General features: G+C 51.5%; 1 protein-coding gene across 1 annotated transcript in view; it reads right to left on the bottom strand.

Moving 5' to 3' along the window:
- Window positions 1–14,737, bottom strand: part of PLB1 (phospholipase B1) — a 133,890-nt gene that overhangs the window by 35,600 nt on the left and 83,553 nt on the right. The window contains exons 28-38 of the mRNA XM_036335004.1: window positions 11,905–12,009; window positions 11,689–11,784; window positions 11,384–11,455; window positions 10,044–10,082; window positions 9,475–9,535; window positions 8,479–8,537; window positions 7,500–7,573; window positions 3,036–3,079; window positions 1,860–1,968; window positions 467–518; window positions 26–106 (exon numbers count right to left, since the gene is read on the bottom strand). Coding sequence (XP_036190897.1) covers window positions 26–106; window positions 467–518; window positions 1,860–1,968; window positions 3,036–3,079; window positions 7,500–7,573; window positions 8,479–8,537; window positions 9,475–9,535; window positions 10,044–10,082; window positions 11,384–11,455; window positions 11,689–11,784; window positions 11,905–12,009 — 792 coding nt within the window. The remainder of the gene's footprint in view (window positions 1–25; window positions 107–466; window positions 519–1,859; window positions 1,969–3,035; window positions 3,080–7,499; window positions 7,574–8,478; window positions 8,538–9,474; window positions 9,536–10,043; window positions 10,083–11,383; window positions 11,456–11,688; window positions 11,785–11,904; window positions 12,010–14,737) is intronic.

The following is a 14,737-nucleotide window of genomic DNA, read 5'->3' on the forward strand; positions in this document are numbered from 1 at the left end:
CATGAGCAGGCCCGGCCCCCGTTACCGAATCCGTGCAGTAGTCACATAAGTCACTGCCTCCAATCAGCACCGTGATGACCTTCCAGTCCTCATGGAAATTTACTCTCTGCACAGAGGGAGGAAAATGCTTGATGATTTCCAACAAACAAATGCAAAACACCACAGCGCTAAGACTTCCTTGTCTGCTTGAAATAATAAAACCAGAATCGCAGAGCTGAAGGGATTTTAGGGGTTTATTTATAGGTCACGGAATCTTAGGAGGGACATTCAAGGTCATGGTGATCAGCCACAAACCTCTCCGCATTGACACGATCTCCTCTGAAGGGTGTCCAATGAGGGCCTCCCTACCGCTGCTTGAATGCGTCTAGTGGCAGGGGGCTCACTGTTTTCATAGCATACTAGTCCGTTTGGGGACTTTTGTGGGTTAGAAAATTAGTGTTTAAAAGTAACCCTAAATCGGACTCACGGGATCATCTTTCATCCGCTGCACCAGAGTCTGGACTTGGCTTGTAAGTTCCCTGAAAAGGAGAGGAAATGGGTCCTGTTCAGGAACAGTGCCTGGGTTTTCCCTCCTGAAGGGCCTGTCCTGGAGGTTCCCAGGGCAGAAGCCCCACTGTGTGAGCTGGCAGAGGCTCCGTGGCTCAGGGACAGAAGCTCCTTGCCTGTTCTGGAGAGTTATCACAACCAATAACCCTTTGAAAAGCCAATGGAGTGTTTGTCCTAAAGCTGTAGTCAAAGGAACTGCCAATTCTGATTGTTATCATCACCTTTCTAGAACCACGCATGCAAAGCACCTTTTAGGATTCCATGCTAGGAAACAACGTGTTGCCTTTGAAGGACTGGTTGAGCTCCTGAAATTAGATCTTTGGAGCTTTGGCATGCTTCCTCTTTTTGCCCTGGCTGCCAGGAAGCTCACAGTGTGATGCTCAGGCACAGGAACTATAAAATGCTCCTCCTGACAGAGTGGTTTCCTCTCCCCCAGTGGCTGTGGTTTTTCTCTTAAGTATACGTTATTTTAAAAAATAAACTTATCTAAATGCTTTCAGAAATAAAAGGAGAATAAATCACACTGCACACGGGTGCAGGTTTATAATTTACGAAAGGACTGGATCCCGGGCATCCCGAGCTCCCACGAGTTCAGGGCCCTATGGGATGGATCCACAGCACGGTGATCTGGGACCCGGCGGTGGGTCCGTCTGCCCCTATTCCCATTACCCAGGCTCAGGAAACAGGTCCGGGGCTGTGCCCATCAACCTGAGGGCATGGGCGTCAGTAAGAAGATGACAGTGTGACAAAAGCACAGCCGCCGGGGCCGAAATAAGGGAACCCAGGCTGCTGGGACCCTGGGACCTCCTTGGGTGATGGTCCTGGGAGGCTGAGCACTTCTGCTTCTGCTGCCTCCGGCTTCTCGGCGGCGTTTCCTGTCAGCTCCGCAGTGGCTAGTGACAGGCCGTGACATGTTGCCCCGAAGCCTCCGGCCACGGAGGAAGGAGGCTCCGGCTTGCCCATCCCTTTGCTAGGCCCCCCTCTGGGGGAACTGCCACTGGTCAGGCTTTGGGGAGAGTGAGCCTCTCTAGTGCCATCACGCCACGGGGAGTTTAAAACGTTGGCTAAGGCTGGTCAGTTAGTCCAATGACGAGAAAATGCTGCACAGGAGTGAAGTCAGGGGGTCAGCCCTCGGAGCATGGGACCTGCCCCAGCGCCAGCCTCTCTACGAGGCACAGGGCGGCCAGGGAAGGGAGCGCTGAGAGCCTCCCAAATCTCTGCTGCATGTGCGTAAATGCCCCCTTTGCACACGCAGGGCAGTATTACACTGAAAGGGGGTGCCTCCCACCCCCCCGTCCCCCCCAAATGCGTACTCAGCCTTCGCGCCCGGAACAGCCTGATTGAGGAATGCGTTGGTGTCATTGGCATTGCCCGTGCCCAGTGCGTAGCCTGTGAGATCTCTGTTGAACTTCCGAAGGATATCTGCAAGAAGAGGGGGAGAATGGGGCACGGAGCTTAGGATGGAAGGCCGGGGTCTCCTCCGGTCTAGGGCCGCCAAAGTGGGCTGCGCTACCACTCTCACACAGCCCGGGGAGAGGACAGGATGGGCCAAGACAGCAAGGGCCTCCCGGCTCTCTCTCTCTCTTTTTATTTTCCTTACAATTCCCAGAGAATTGCTCAGAGAACCCTCACTGTCCCATTTGCTTGTCTCCTCACACTCTGGGCCAGTTGGAGAAACGGAGGCTCAGAATGTTTGGTGACTTGCCCTTGGTCACTTGGCAAACACATAGAAAGGACAGGGCTTGACCCCACGTCTCTGGGCTTCAAAGACAGTGTTTACTCCACCCCCGCAAGCCGCCTGTCCACATGCCTCTCCTCTCATGTCTTTATTTTTTACAGAATATTAATTCAGTGCTTGGTTATGCATAGATTATCTCCATTTAAAATTTAATGCATGCCTCACTTATACAGCCTTTTCTGTCCCAGGTGCTTTGAAGCAACAGAGGCATTCGTTAGGAGTGCAGAAGGCAGAGCTGAGAAAGGAGCAGTGGCGCCCTACCCGGTGTGGCTCAGTGGATAGAGTGTCGGCCTGCGGACTGATTGGTCCCGGGTTCGATTCCGGTCAAGGGCATGTGCCTTGGTTGCGGGCACATCCCCAGTAGGAGGTGTGCAGGAGGCAGCTGATCGATGTTACTCTCTATCCCTCTCCCTTCCTCTCTGTAAAAAATCAATTATATATATATAGGCAGTGGCAGCACAAGTTAACAGCGTCATTGCTGTTCCGCAGAGAGCTCTGTTAGATCAGGCAGGTTCGTGGAGTTCCAAATAATGTGTCTAAAAACTATCATAATTCATTTATGTTGACCAGAGAATGACCCTTACCCAGACGGGACTCTCAGTGTATTTACTTGTCAGCAAGCCCCTCCTCCCAGGTCAATAGCAGTCAAAGGAAGACGCCACTTCCTCCTTTCTTAGCTGAGAAGCATCTCAAGACACCCGAGGGTCAGATTCAAGGAGCGGACAGACTCAAGCCCCTGGTGGTTACTTACTCGGCAAGGTGGTCACGGTCTCCAGGGAGCCGTCTCCTCCTGAACTGTAGGGAGTAAGCCAGTGAGATCACATCAGTACATAGGTATGTTTTTTTTGTTTTTAGCATCCATGCCATCAGATGTGCCAGACCCACCTGTCTCTTTGTGTTTGAGGGATTCTGAGCAAATCTGAATTCCCCAATGGGTTGGTTCCCCCCAAATCCAGGATTTGAAGGCAAAAGAGAGCTATTTCTTCTCTCCAACAAATCAAGAGGGAGAGAACTTAGCTGAATATCTACTATGTGTCCAGCCAGGAACTCGACTCTCTGCATTAGTTATCTCACATTTCCCGAGCTTATGAGGTAGATGCCACGATTTCCATTTTACAGAATAGAAAGCTAAGGTTCCGTTTCTAACGGCTACTAAAACCCATACAGGTAACAAAAAACAGCTTGAGCTGGAAACCTTCAGAAAATGGATAAACTTTCTGTCTAGTGTGGAGGTCAATCTCACACTAGTCTAATTTCATCTCATCTAACAGTTTCCTGGCCTTCAATCTAATCCTAAGTCACACTCAAAATCTCCTTTCCTTTCCTGCATTAAAATTGAATATATGTGGGATGGAGAGAAGTATACCTATTTTAACAAAGTCCAATGGTCAGATGTACTGCATTTACTGTTGTTGTTTCTTCCTGCACTTCCCTCCTCAATCCCAGCCTTAGTCGACCCGTGGTCAGCAAACTGCAGCTCACGAGCCACATGCGGCTCTTTGGCCCCTTGAGTGTGGCTCTTCCTAAGCCTTAGGAGTACCCTAATTAAGTTAATAACAATGTACCTACCTATATAGTTTAAGTTTAAAAAATTTGGCTCTCAAAAGAAATTTCAATCGCTGTACTATTGATATGTGGCTCTGTTGACTAATGAGTTTGCCGACGACGGGTCTAGACCAATAGATCATGAAAACACAGTGTTTAGCATCCAGCCCACTAGGAGAGGCTTCCAGAGCACAGGCCATGAGTCAAAATCATGGCTGTTTTTTACTCAAGGAACGCTTGGAATGAAGTTGACTTTCATACCAGGGTGGTGAAGGGCTCACTTAAGCCAAATGCTCAGCAGTCCCTGGTCGTGGAGAGAGAGAAGCCAGGTGAGCCCTGCCCTTCCACCTCACTCAGGTTTTTCTCTCCCACCTCCCAAAAAATGTCTGAACCTAACATGGCCGGTGGCTGGGCATTTGTATGAGCTTCTGATTCTTTTCCAGTTCTGCACCAAGCTGTGCTTTAGCTGCTTCTGGTCCTTCTTTCTTTGAACTAAAAGCGCTAAATCAGAATACTCCACACTTCCAAGAAAACGATAAATCATGCACTTTCTCTAATCACTGTGTTCTCACTCTGCTTCTTTTTTTCCTTCAATAAACATGGAAACATAAACAGACATACATAAACACACAGGTCAAGTACTTCCTACTATAAAAGGTATCTTTATTCTAAAGTAAGTGTTGTAGCTGATCAAGACCAATAGGCTACGGAAATCTCTCTCTCTCTGAGCCCATTTTAGAGTAAACATTTCCAGGAGGAAAGAGAATTATACGAATAAATATGGAACGGGAAGTTTAAGCCCTCATTTTGATCAGAACGATGTGAAACATGAACGAAAACGGATCCATATGAACAGCTAGTCTACAGGAGAACTGCAGACTCATGTAATGGGTATTACACCATGAGCTCAATATTACACCATGAGCTCAGCGGCTGGGCTTGCTCCTCGGCTGCCAGCACAGTGCAGGGAAACGCAGAGTGGATGCTCAGTAACACTGGCCGAGGGAGTTTCAGTAATGTGAGGCTGAACTCATTAACAAGACAAAGAAATGCATTTTCTGGTAAGTAAATTTTATTTTGGTCCTTTGAATGGTGTCCAACAAGCAAACTGAATTCAACAGAAGAAAAGGCAATGCTCTAAAGACCTCTGGCCTGCCACACCGTGAAGCTATGATTCTCACAGGTCAAGGGGCCTCAGAAATATTCTCAGCCAAACTTCTTGCTCATGGCCACCCACCTCCCAAGAATTCTGAGTCTGCTTCTCCCCTGTCCAACTCCCTGAGGCCCACCCTGTCCACTTCCCTTGGAGGAAGAGTGTCGAGTTGCATTTTAAATTTTCCTAGGATCATTCACTGTCCAGTATTTCCAATCTGGGAGCATTATTGACTTCAGGAAATTGCTTTTCTCAGATTAGTCTAGTACAGAGATCTTTAACTTTTATTCACCTTATGGCGCACATAAGCTAATTACTAAAATTCTTCGGCATACCAAAAAATATAATTTTGGCCGATCTGACAAAAAATAAGTTTACATTTGATTCATTCACAGTGATGACTGACAATCTAAGGGAAAAGAAGTCAGTCCCCCTGACGAAATAGTCAGGTATTGCATGTTTTAAAATTTCTGTGGCAAACCAGGTAAAAATCGCTGGGCTAGTATGTGGACAGTTTCCAGGGGATGCTAATAGGTATACAAACAAAGAAAGCATTTGGGGGTTAAGGAAGCATTGGATTAAATAGATACAATTTTAAAAATTTTTCTTCATTGTAGATAATCTCAGAGCCTTTAATATGCTAACATGCATGTGAATTCCCCAGAGGAAGGATATAGTAGGTATTGTTTCCCCAAAAATACAAAGAATTTTTCCCTCTTCAGGAATGTGGCTGGGGCTAGTGTTCCCTGGAACACACTTTGGGGAACAGTCTATATATTCCACCATGTGCCAAGCTGTCTCTCAGACTCTGACCCAGAGCTTCATCTTTAACACATGGGGATCTTGGGGCAGGTATTTGAAACATTTAGAAGCAAAGGGTTTAAAGGGCTAGCAGCCATTGAATAGATGAGGCCTTGGAATGAGAACTCCAAGACAAACATGAGTTCCTACTGGACCTCATTTGTAGGAAGAATCGACACAACGGCCACTTGTTCCTCTTGCTGCAGAGAGGAACGTTTAGCAGAAGATGGCCTGTGTGTATCTGACTCTCAGAACCTGTGCAGCCGAACGGTTTGTAAAATTGGGCAGATCACCTCCCTTTCCCGACTGCACGCCAGGCCCAGCGTCTCCATTACCCGGGGCCTGCCCCATCTATTTTCTGTTTCCCACGCTGGGATGTGAGGCCATGGCCTCCGTTGGCTAAGACTAAATGCAGCCGCCACAGCCTCCGACTTTTTCCGGGTTGGAATAAGCTCGGCTTCCTTCCTCTCCCTCGGGCGTTTCTGTTTCTCGCAGCCTCAGTAACGTTCGGGGCACAGGGGTCCGGAGGGGAGGCTGCTAGTGACCACTTACCTGGCTGAGGTATGTGGGAACTAGGGGACATCAGGGCTGGGAGGCGATTCCCTCAGCTCTCGGGGTGATGTCCTCATGCTACCCACACCCTGGATCCTCTCTGTGGGTGGCTACAGGCTGAGTGGGGACACCTCTCTCACCTGGCAAACCTGTCTCTCTGAGACTGTCCTCAGGGTTGACCAGAGAACTGTCACAACCCTAATCACCCCAGTGTTCCCTCTCCCTTTCTCAGAAGTGAATCATTTGAATTCACTGTGAAGGAAAGGGAGGAGGAGGCCAACGCATTACGGGGCCACCCAGCTTCTTGTTAGCACTCTGCCCCCTCGTGGCTGGCTTTGTTCTAGTTGCTCTGAATCCTGAGCTAATGGCCAATGACTGTGCAGCATGCTTCAATGCGAACTTTATTAGGAAAGAAGCTTAAGAATACCCACATCTAACCGCTCCCCTGCTCTTCTACTTCTGTGGCTGGAAAGTTCTCTCTCTCCCTTTCCGCCTACCTAATTGCTAATCTGTCAAGACACGACTGGGGTCCCACCTTCTCTGGGAAGCCAGGTTGGTATTCCCCCTTCTGCATCCCTGTAGCACTTGGCCACCTTCTATTCCTACAGAGCACTTGCCGAATGAGCGTACGCATTTGCCTGTGTTCCCCATACAGCCCCCTCATTCCACGTGTGTTGGTTGTGATTTTGTCTTGGTCATTTCCTCCCGAAGTGTAGTGCATTGTGGAGTTTTCTGTATAGGTGTGTACATACACGTAAAGGCAGAGGTGAGACTATAGACCGACACGAATGGATACATATAGACAGTAAACAGAGACGTGGTGCACATATACACGCAAACAGGTGGGTGAAGACTCAGAGAGCTGGTGTTTTTCGGGTGCATTTCATGTTGGATTTGCTGAGCCAGGAGTCGGATAAGTACCCTGGTTTGCTTTTTCTGCGCAATTTAAAAGAAAAAGAAAAAGAAAGGTCACCAATAGTCAAAGGTCTCTCTTCTCACCGCATGGTCACATTTGGCAGACATACATGGAGGTTTTTCTTCTGAAAGCCCCTTCCAGACCTGGTCCCAGCTCTTTGGTATTTATGCATTTACAGGAGACAGACACCCCCCCCCCCCATCTCTGGGAGTGAACATGGGATGGGAGGGGGTCAGGGTTAACATTACCTATATGACAGCCCCCGGTACTGAGTGGTGACATCAGGAAGGTCATCTGGTTTGGAGCCAATTCCATTGCCAGCCTTAGGAAACACACAAAAACCCAGGGAAATCAGCAACTGAGAGAGCGCGGAGGCTGCGGGTGTGCAGGTGGTTCCCAGCCCACGCATCGCGCGTGAGCAGAACGCTGGACGGGAGTCAGGAAAGCTGGGCTCGCGGCCTGCAAGCCACAGCTGCCCCCTCACCGCACAGAGGGCTGGCTGGCTTATCTGACAGGGCTCTGCTCATGACCAAATGGCATCAGAGTTGTAAAAATCGGTTTGGAACGCCTCTGAAGTGCTTTACGAATGGGAGACACGGTTATGGTATTACTATCGGCATCGTGCTCTGGAGTTCCCCCTAAGCACGAAGAAGAGGTCATAGATCCGGGTGGGCTGCAGTGGGCAGATTTCTCATGAACAGTACGCTTCTCTCCTCCTCCCCCCCCGCCCCCGCACCCCACTTCCTGCCCGGGACCTTCTGTAAGGCAACCCATGGCTTTAGAAGAGCTGCCTGACCGCGGCCCTCTGGGATGGTAGAGCCCTGTTTCTCGGAACTCTGGAGCCGCTGCTGCTCTCCGTGCGATGCAAAGAGGAAAGGGTTATGAGCTGCTTGTAAAGCATCATCCAAAGGAGAAGTGCACCCACACGGGGAGGTGCAGGAGATTTTTTGAGTCACAGTGGCATTTTTGCAATGGTTAAAAAAGTGTAGTTAGGTGTTTAAACCCTCCACTACCTGAGAGAATTCAGTTCACTCCTGAAAAAGACCTCCCTTTGCACACCCGAGTGAGAAAGGGGCTGCGAAACAAGCCCTCGCCATGTTCTTAGATGGACAAGGCCAGAGCAGAGAGGGGGACACTGCAGGGGTCAGAAGCGCAGGCCCCGGAGTTGGCACTGGCACCGGGAGCTGACGCAGCCACCCCCACACCACCCGGGGCCCGAGTCCTTACAGTCAGAGAATCCCCCAGAGCGGCCACAACTCGGATATCTGCAGGTCTCAGGGCGTGCACTGGAGAGACAAGTGGGCACACTTGAGTCTGCGGGAAGGAAGCTGCAGTCGGAGTCTAGTGCTTCTTTAAGAAAGATCAGGAAAGCCAGCGCAGGGGCACTGGGGCCTCGCAGGACTGAGGGTCCATGCGCTCTGAGGCAGGGGTTATATAAGGACAGACTTGCCCCATCAAGAATCCTGGACCTATGGGAGGGAGAGGTGTAGGGAGAGAGGAAGAAAAGGGAATGGAAGGAAGGATGGGAGGGAGGAAGGAAGGGAAGCAGGATGGGAGGGAGCGGGGGAAGGAGGCAAGATGGGAAGGAGGGAGAGAAGGCATGGCGAGATCCCACCACCGTGGTGCCAGCTCTCATGTGGAATACCAGCTGTGACCCCAGTGCACAACCAGATGGGCACTGCGCCATCTGAGATGCAGTTCAGGGCCTGATGACCAGCCCATTTGGAGCTGATTCTGGATTTCCAACAACAACTGAGAAATAATCAGATCAGGCCTTCCTGTGCCCCCAAGTGCCTTCTAGAGCCTCCAGGGAGCTTCACAGCCCTGCAGGCGACAGGGATCGCAGAGCCCGGAGCCCCAGGACAACTCATAGAGTTGGGTCGCTCCTGGGACTCCCGTGGCACCCCCACGCCCCTCCTCTGGGCCTCAGTGAGGTCAGGCCACCGGGCTAGGCCACTGGATGGGAGGTCACAGGGCTCCTCCCTGTGCTCCCGTTAAGGGGCTGACTTGGAAGGGCAGCGAACAATTCCTGGCCTGGCCACCTGGGGCCTGCCAGGTGAGACATCTCACAGGGCAGAGGGAGACAAATCAGGGACTTGTCCCAGGCGACCGCCCAGACAGGAAGCAGGCACTGAATTACGTATGGAAAATGCTGTCAGAACATTCATTGGCTCCTGCGATCTGTGGAGAGCCCTGGGTCCTGGTGTATCGCCGAGGGCTCACCTGAGGTGGGCGGTGAGGCCGAAGGGGTTGTGTCCCCGCACAGCAGCTGGCTCCCATGGCCCTAAGGGCATAGAGTGAATCTCAGGGGTGGAAGGACCTGAGCGCCAGACCCGAAGAGAGCTTTAACAAACACAGACTCCTGCCCCCTCTGCCTAGGAGGAGCCTAGAAGGCATTGAAGAAGGCTCCCGAGGTGATTCTGAACATCAGCCACTCCCGGGATCTGCTAGTGCAGACCCCTAGTGCAGACCCCTCCACCAACTAATGCAAGAATGGGGGCATCAGCAAAATGACCCCACCCCCACCCCCCATCCCGCTTTTAAAGCAGCTTTATGGGGAGGATGGGGTCTTCACCTATGTTTTTGCTGACGCTGCGATTTGACAGGCTGGGCCCATTCTGGGTTGCTATTGATGGAGCTTACCCCGCCCTGCACCCCGCCTGAGGTGTAGGTGGACGGACTTTATAAAGAGTGTGAATCCCTTGTTCTCACCCACCCTGTTGGGCCAGTCCTAGCTCAGGGGCCGCCCCATGCATTGGCTGGGGAGATGAAAGAAAGCAACAGGCAGATACCTGCACGCTGTTCTTGTAGGTGCTCAGAAACGGCGAGTCCTGTGAGAAGAGGGGGGTGAGCAACCACGGTGAATCCGGCTTGCTTCCTGCTCGCCCACTCTGAGCACAAACACTTAAACACCTGTGGCCTCCCCGCTCCACACTGGGAGCCCCTCCCTGCCAGGCTGACCCTGGAGCTCCTTCCCAGGACGCACTGGGGCCCTCTCTGCAGCCCTGACCCAACCCGAACTCACAGGAACAATTAGAATAAACCCTGGCTCCTGGGAAGACCAGGTCTGCTCTTCACCTCCCACCCAGCTGGCTGGGCGGCTGTGTCACCTCTTTCTCAACCCTGCCCCTCCCAACAGAGCACCACTCTCTTCTAATACAAGCCCTGTCTCTACGCCCTAGACCCCCTTGCCACCCCCTGCCACTCCTACCCTGCAACAGCCTGATCTCCTTCCTGCCCAGGCAAGACAAGCCAGGCTCTCTGAGGTCCTGCCTCACGCAAGCCCAGCTCAGTGGGACCCGCTGGGAACACAGAGGAGCTCACAGAGGCGAGGGAGCAGCTGCAGAGGCCCAAGAATCTCCCAACAATATGGGAGTGAGCATGGGGGCTTGATCCGCGTTGCCTTCCTGGCTAATGTCTGTCTTCCCAGCTCCAGCTTCCAAATGACCAGCCCACCCCCATCCCAGCAGATGTTATTCTGGTCTCAGTTCCTCACTCTTCCCATAGTGCTGTGGAGACAGTGGCCACATGGCGATGGAGTGTCCTTCTGTCCCATCCTGCCCTTGACCTTCTCCCCGCCCCCTCGCCTTCCCAATGAGATCTGGGTGGTGATGTGTGTTCCTCTTTCTGCCTGGAAAGAGCAGCTCGTAGCCCAGGGCTGTGCCAGGGCTCGCTGTGCCAGGAAGAGATGGAGGAGCCCTCTAGGGCAGTGATGGCGAACCTATGACACTCATTTTGAACTCATTTTTTTGGTTGATTTTTCTTTGTTAAATGGCATTTAAATATATAAAATAAATATCAAAAATATAAATCTTTGTTTTACTATGGTTGCAAATATCAAAAAATTTCTATATGTGACAAGGCACCAGAGTTAAGTTAGGGTTTTTCAAAATGCTGACACGCCGAGCTCAAAAGGTTCACCATCACTGCTCTAGGGCCTCCTGGCCACAGGGCTGTCATCCATCACAGTCCAACCAGATAGGGCACTGTGGGTGGTTACCCAGAGCCTGGGATGTGTGAGTAGGCGAACAGAGCTGTGGTATACAATGAACTGAGAAACCTTAATGCGACGTGAAAAGGCTGGAAAAGATGCTTCAGATGGAGCCGTTGCAAGAATGTGCGTATACTGTACCTTGTTCGGACATGTGATATTGATCTTGCTTTCAAAATCATGCCGTCTTGCCTTCTGGCCAACAGGTTCCAGCTAAACCAAGAAGCAGGAAGGCGGGGAGTGAGAAAAGAGGTGGTAAGAATGGAAAAGTCAGGCTGTGGGTGAGGGCTGGAGAAGGGAGTGAGAGACAAAGACATGGATCTACTATCGTTGCTGTGCCGGAACTCACACAGCCTGAGGGACGGGCCTCTGAGGTCCCGCGAAAGCTTGCTGGAGTCTTTTTCTTAGCAGAGGAAGGACGTTTTTCCCGACCTCGGTCATCTTACCATGTTGTTCCAGAGAGCACTGCCCGAGTGCGCATGAGACTTCTTGCTGAAGTGGAAACAGTCCGGCGCGAAGAAAGAGCTGTCTGGCAGCCCCTCCTGGGCACAGGGCAGAGAAGAGGAGCTGTGTTAAGACACGTCGGGGAACACAGATAATGCTCAGACACAGCTGGGCGCTACCTGCGCCTCCCATTTCTCCACGGTGCGTGCTTTCTTTACCGGGGTCTTGGGCAGGTCCACTTTTTCGAAGAACGGCTGCACAACCACCGTAAAATCTTCCCTCGTGTCATATCGCCCGCCCTCGACCAGCTGGTGCGTCCGCTCCTGCGGGAGGCAAACGGGACGGGGTCAGGGCTCGCTGCATCTGCTCCGTCTTTGTGCCACCCTCTTCTCTGCCACGGAACGAAGCGGAGTCTGGACTTTGAGTAAAATCGATCTGCAGCCAAAGCTCAACTGGTCAGGAGTCAGCTGGTATTTTTTAGACCAGCCTTTATCTCAACCCCTGTCCTCAGCCTCTGCTGCCATTGCATACATTTGACCTTGGAATGTAGGGAAAAACCTAAGTCCATCAGCTTGATCCTCTTGTAAAGCTCTTGATTAAAATTTGGGGAGAGGGCCCGGCTGGTGTGGCTCAGTGGTTGAGTGTCAACTTATGAGACAGGAGGTCATGGTTCAATTCCTGGTCAGGGCACATGCCCGGGTTGTGGGCTCGATTCCTAGTGTGGGGTGTGCAGGAGGCAGCTGGTCAATGATTCTCTCTCATCATTGATGTTTCTCTCTCTTTCTCTCTCTCTCCCGCCCCCTTTTCCCTTCCTCTCTGGAATCGATAAAAAATATTTATTTTAAAATCTGGGGAGGAGTACATATTTGATTAAATGACTTGTTGGGATAATCCTTACATTTACTTTATTTCTGTCCTACATTTGTTCAGAAAATCCAAGGTGAGTCCACAAGGCCATTTAATGCCTATTTATATACATGTGCGTGGTGTGTGAGCATGCGGGCTCCCGTGCCTGCACACCCCTGTGAGCCGCTCAGGTCTGTCCAGGAAGGTAATGAAGCTGTTCCTCTCACAGCTTCCACTTGGGCTTAGTTCCAGGAGGACCAATTAACCCAGTTCTGGCTCCCGCTCCTGCCAGACTGCCGTCTCACTGCTTGCCAGGTGCTCACCATTCAGGGCCGAAACCCTGGCTACAGAGGGAGGTCAGGTTTGCAAACCCGAGAACATTCGTGTGGTCACTTCAGAAGACACTATGCACTTTCTTTGCCCAGGGACAGCCAGAAAGAGAGCCCTGTACTGGGAGTGCCTCAAGTCTGACCTCCCAGGGGAGTCTCCTGGTTACAAGCAGAGCCTCGAGTAAGGCAGAGGGTGTGATGCCACTAGCTAGCCGGTGGATTTCAGCAAGATGCTTTCCTTCTCTAGACCTCTATTTCCTCATCTGTAAGTGGAGGATGATTGGCAAGACCTGGACCATCACTGACGTCCTTTCCAATGCTACTGGTTACTCCACGGATGAACCACGATGGCTCACAGTGGCACCATGCATCTCGAGAAAGGAAAGAAACCGTGTCTAGAGTGCCTGGTGCTTGGTGGCACTAATAGCAATGATCGTCTCCAGGGAGAGTGTCGGGAACCCATCGCTTTTGCTGGAAGTAGGGAGGGAAAGGGTCCTGAGAGAGGACCCTCACAGCTGTGAGCTCCTCCAGGATACTAAGTTAGAGTCTCAATGGTAGCAAGATCAGGCCTGGAACAGCTGGCCAATCTAGAAAAGTCAGTGCAGGCAATTTTGGTGAATTGTTCTTCTTTTTGTCTACCCGGCATCTGAACCCAGTTTTTAAAAAAAATATATTTTTATTGATTTCAGAGAGAAAGGGAGAGGGAGAGAGAGATAGAAACATCAATGATGAGAGAGAATCATTGATAGCCACCTCCCGCATGCTCCCTACTGGGGATGGAGCCTGCAACCTGGGCGTGTGCCCTGACCAGGAATTGAACCATGACCTCCGGGTTCATAGAGTGACGCTCAACCACTGAGCACGTTGGTGGGGCTAAACCCACTTTCTATGTTTGAGAAACTCCTCTGTTAGACAGCAGCCTGCCGCTCACTGTAGAAGGTGAGAAAGGCAGATGCTGGCTTCTCAATGCCCCTCACAACCAGGCCAAGAGCATGTGCCGGGGGTCCCCAATAGATGCTCCCGCCTCAGGCGTGGGGTTGGAAACTAGTGGCAGAAAGATGGAGGCACACAAGCTCCATTCTGCAGAGGGTAGCACCTGCATCCAGTGGTGTCTTTGACCTATTTTGATTCTTATGGTTTGGTCCCTAAAATTCCACGATTCTGGTGGCTTGGCCTCTGACCCTACCTTTCTAGATCTTTCCGATATTCGGAGGAAATAATAAATCTGATTAAATTAACCAGAATGACACAAGCTTTTGTTGCTTGAACCCAAGAACCCCACCTGGACCAGGTTTGCCCTCCTGGCCATAATCTCCGCTGCCTTCCCTCTCCTGCTGCGGGCCTTGGAGACGCAGGCGCCTGTGCACAGAGGAGGAGGAGGTGCAGTGGGCAGTCACCCAGAGGGCTGGGCGATGGCGTTGGAGCCTGACAGATAGGGATTCATTCTCCTGAGCCCTGACACCCCTGGCAGGTGTGGCTCTCCCGAAAGGGTCTGCAGAGAAGTGGTTCTACTCTAAGGAGTCCTTGGACTTGAAGGACGAGCCCACTCTGGATGCTGTTTGCAAGCCACTCTCCATGGTCGGGGGGTGACTGGACACTTAATTTGGGGGGAAAGACGGGATCGAGTCAAGGGAGTCAGCTGCTCTGGTCAAAGCTTTGATGGGGAAAGGCCTAAAATGAACAACTCACAGGATGTCTGGAGACCACCTGCTGACTCTCTTTCTCCTCGTGCTCCCCAATAACACCTGTTCCCCTGGGGAGGGGGGGCGGGACACAGGGAATGCATGCCCTCTCATGGAATCTTCCAGACTCCGTTGGGTGGAAAGAGTTTCCCACCGGGAGTCAGAGGCTCCTACCCATTCCCCATGGACAACTG

Source organism: Myotis myotis, unplaced genomic scaffold (assembly GCF_014108235.1).
Source record: "Myotis myotis isolate mMyoMyo1 unplaced genomic scaffold, mMyoMyo1.p scaffold_m19_p_14, whole genome shotgun sequence".
NCBI classification, from domain to species: Eukaryota; Metazoa; Chordata; class Mammalia; order Chiroptera; family Vespertilionidae; genus Myotis; species Myotis myotis.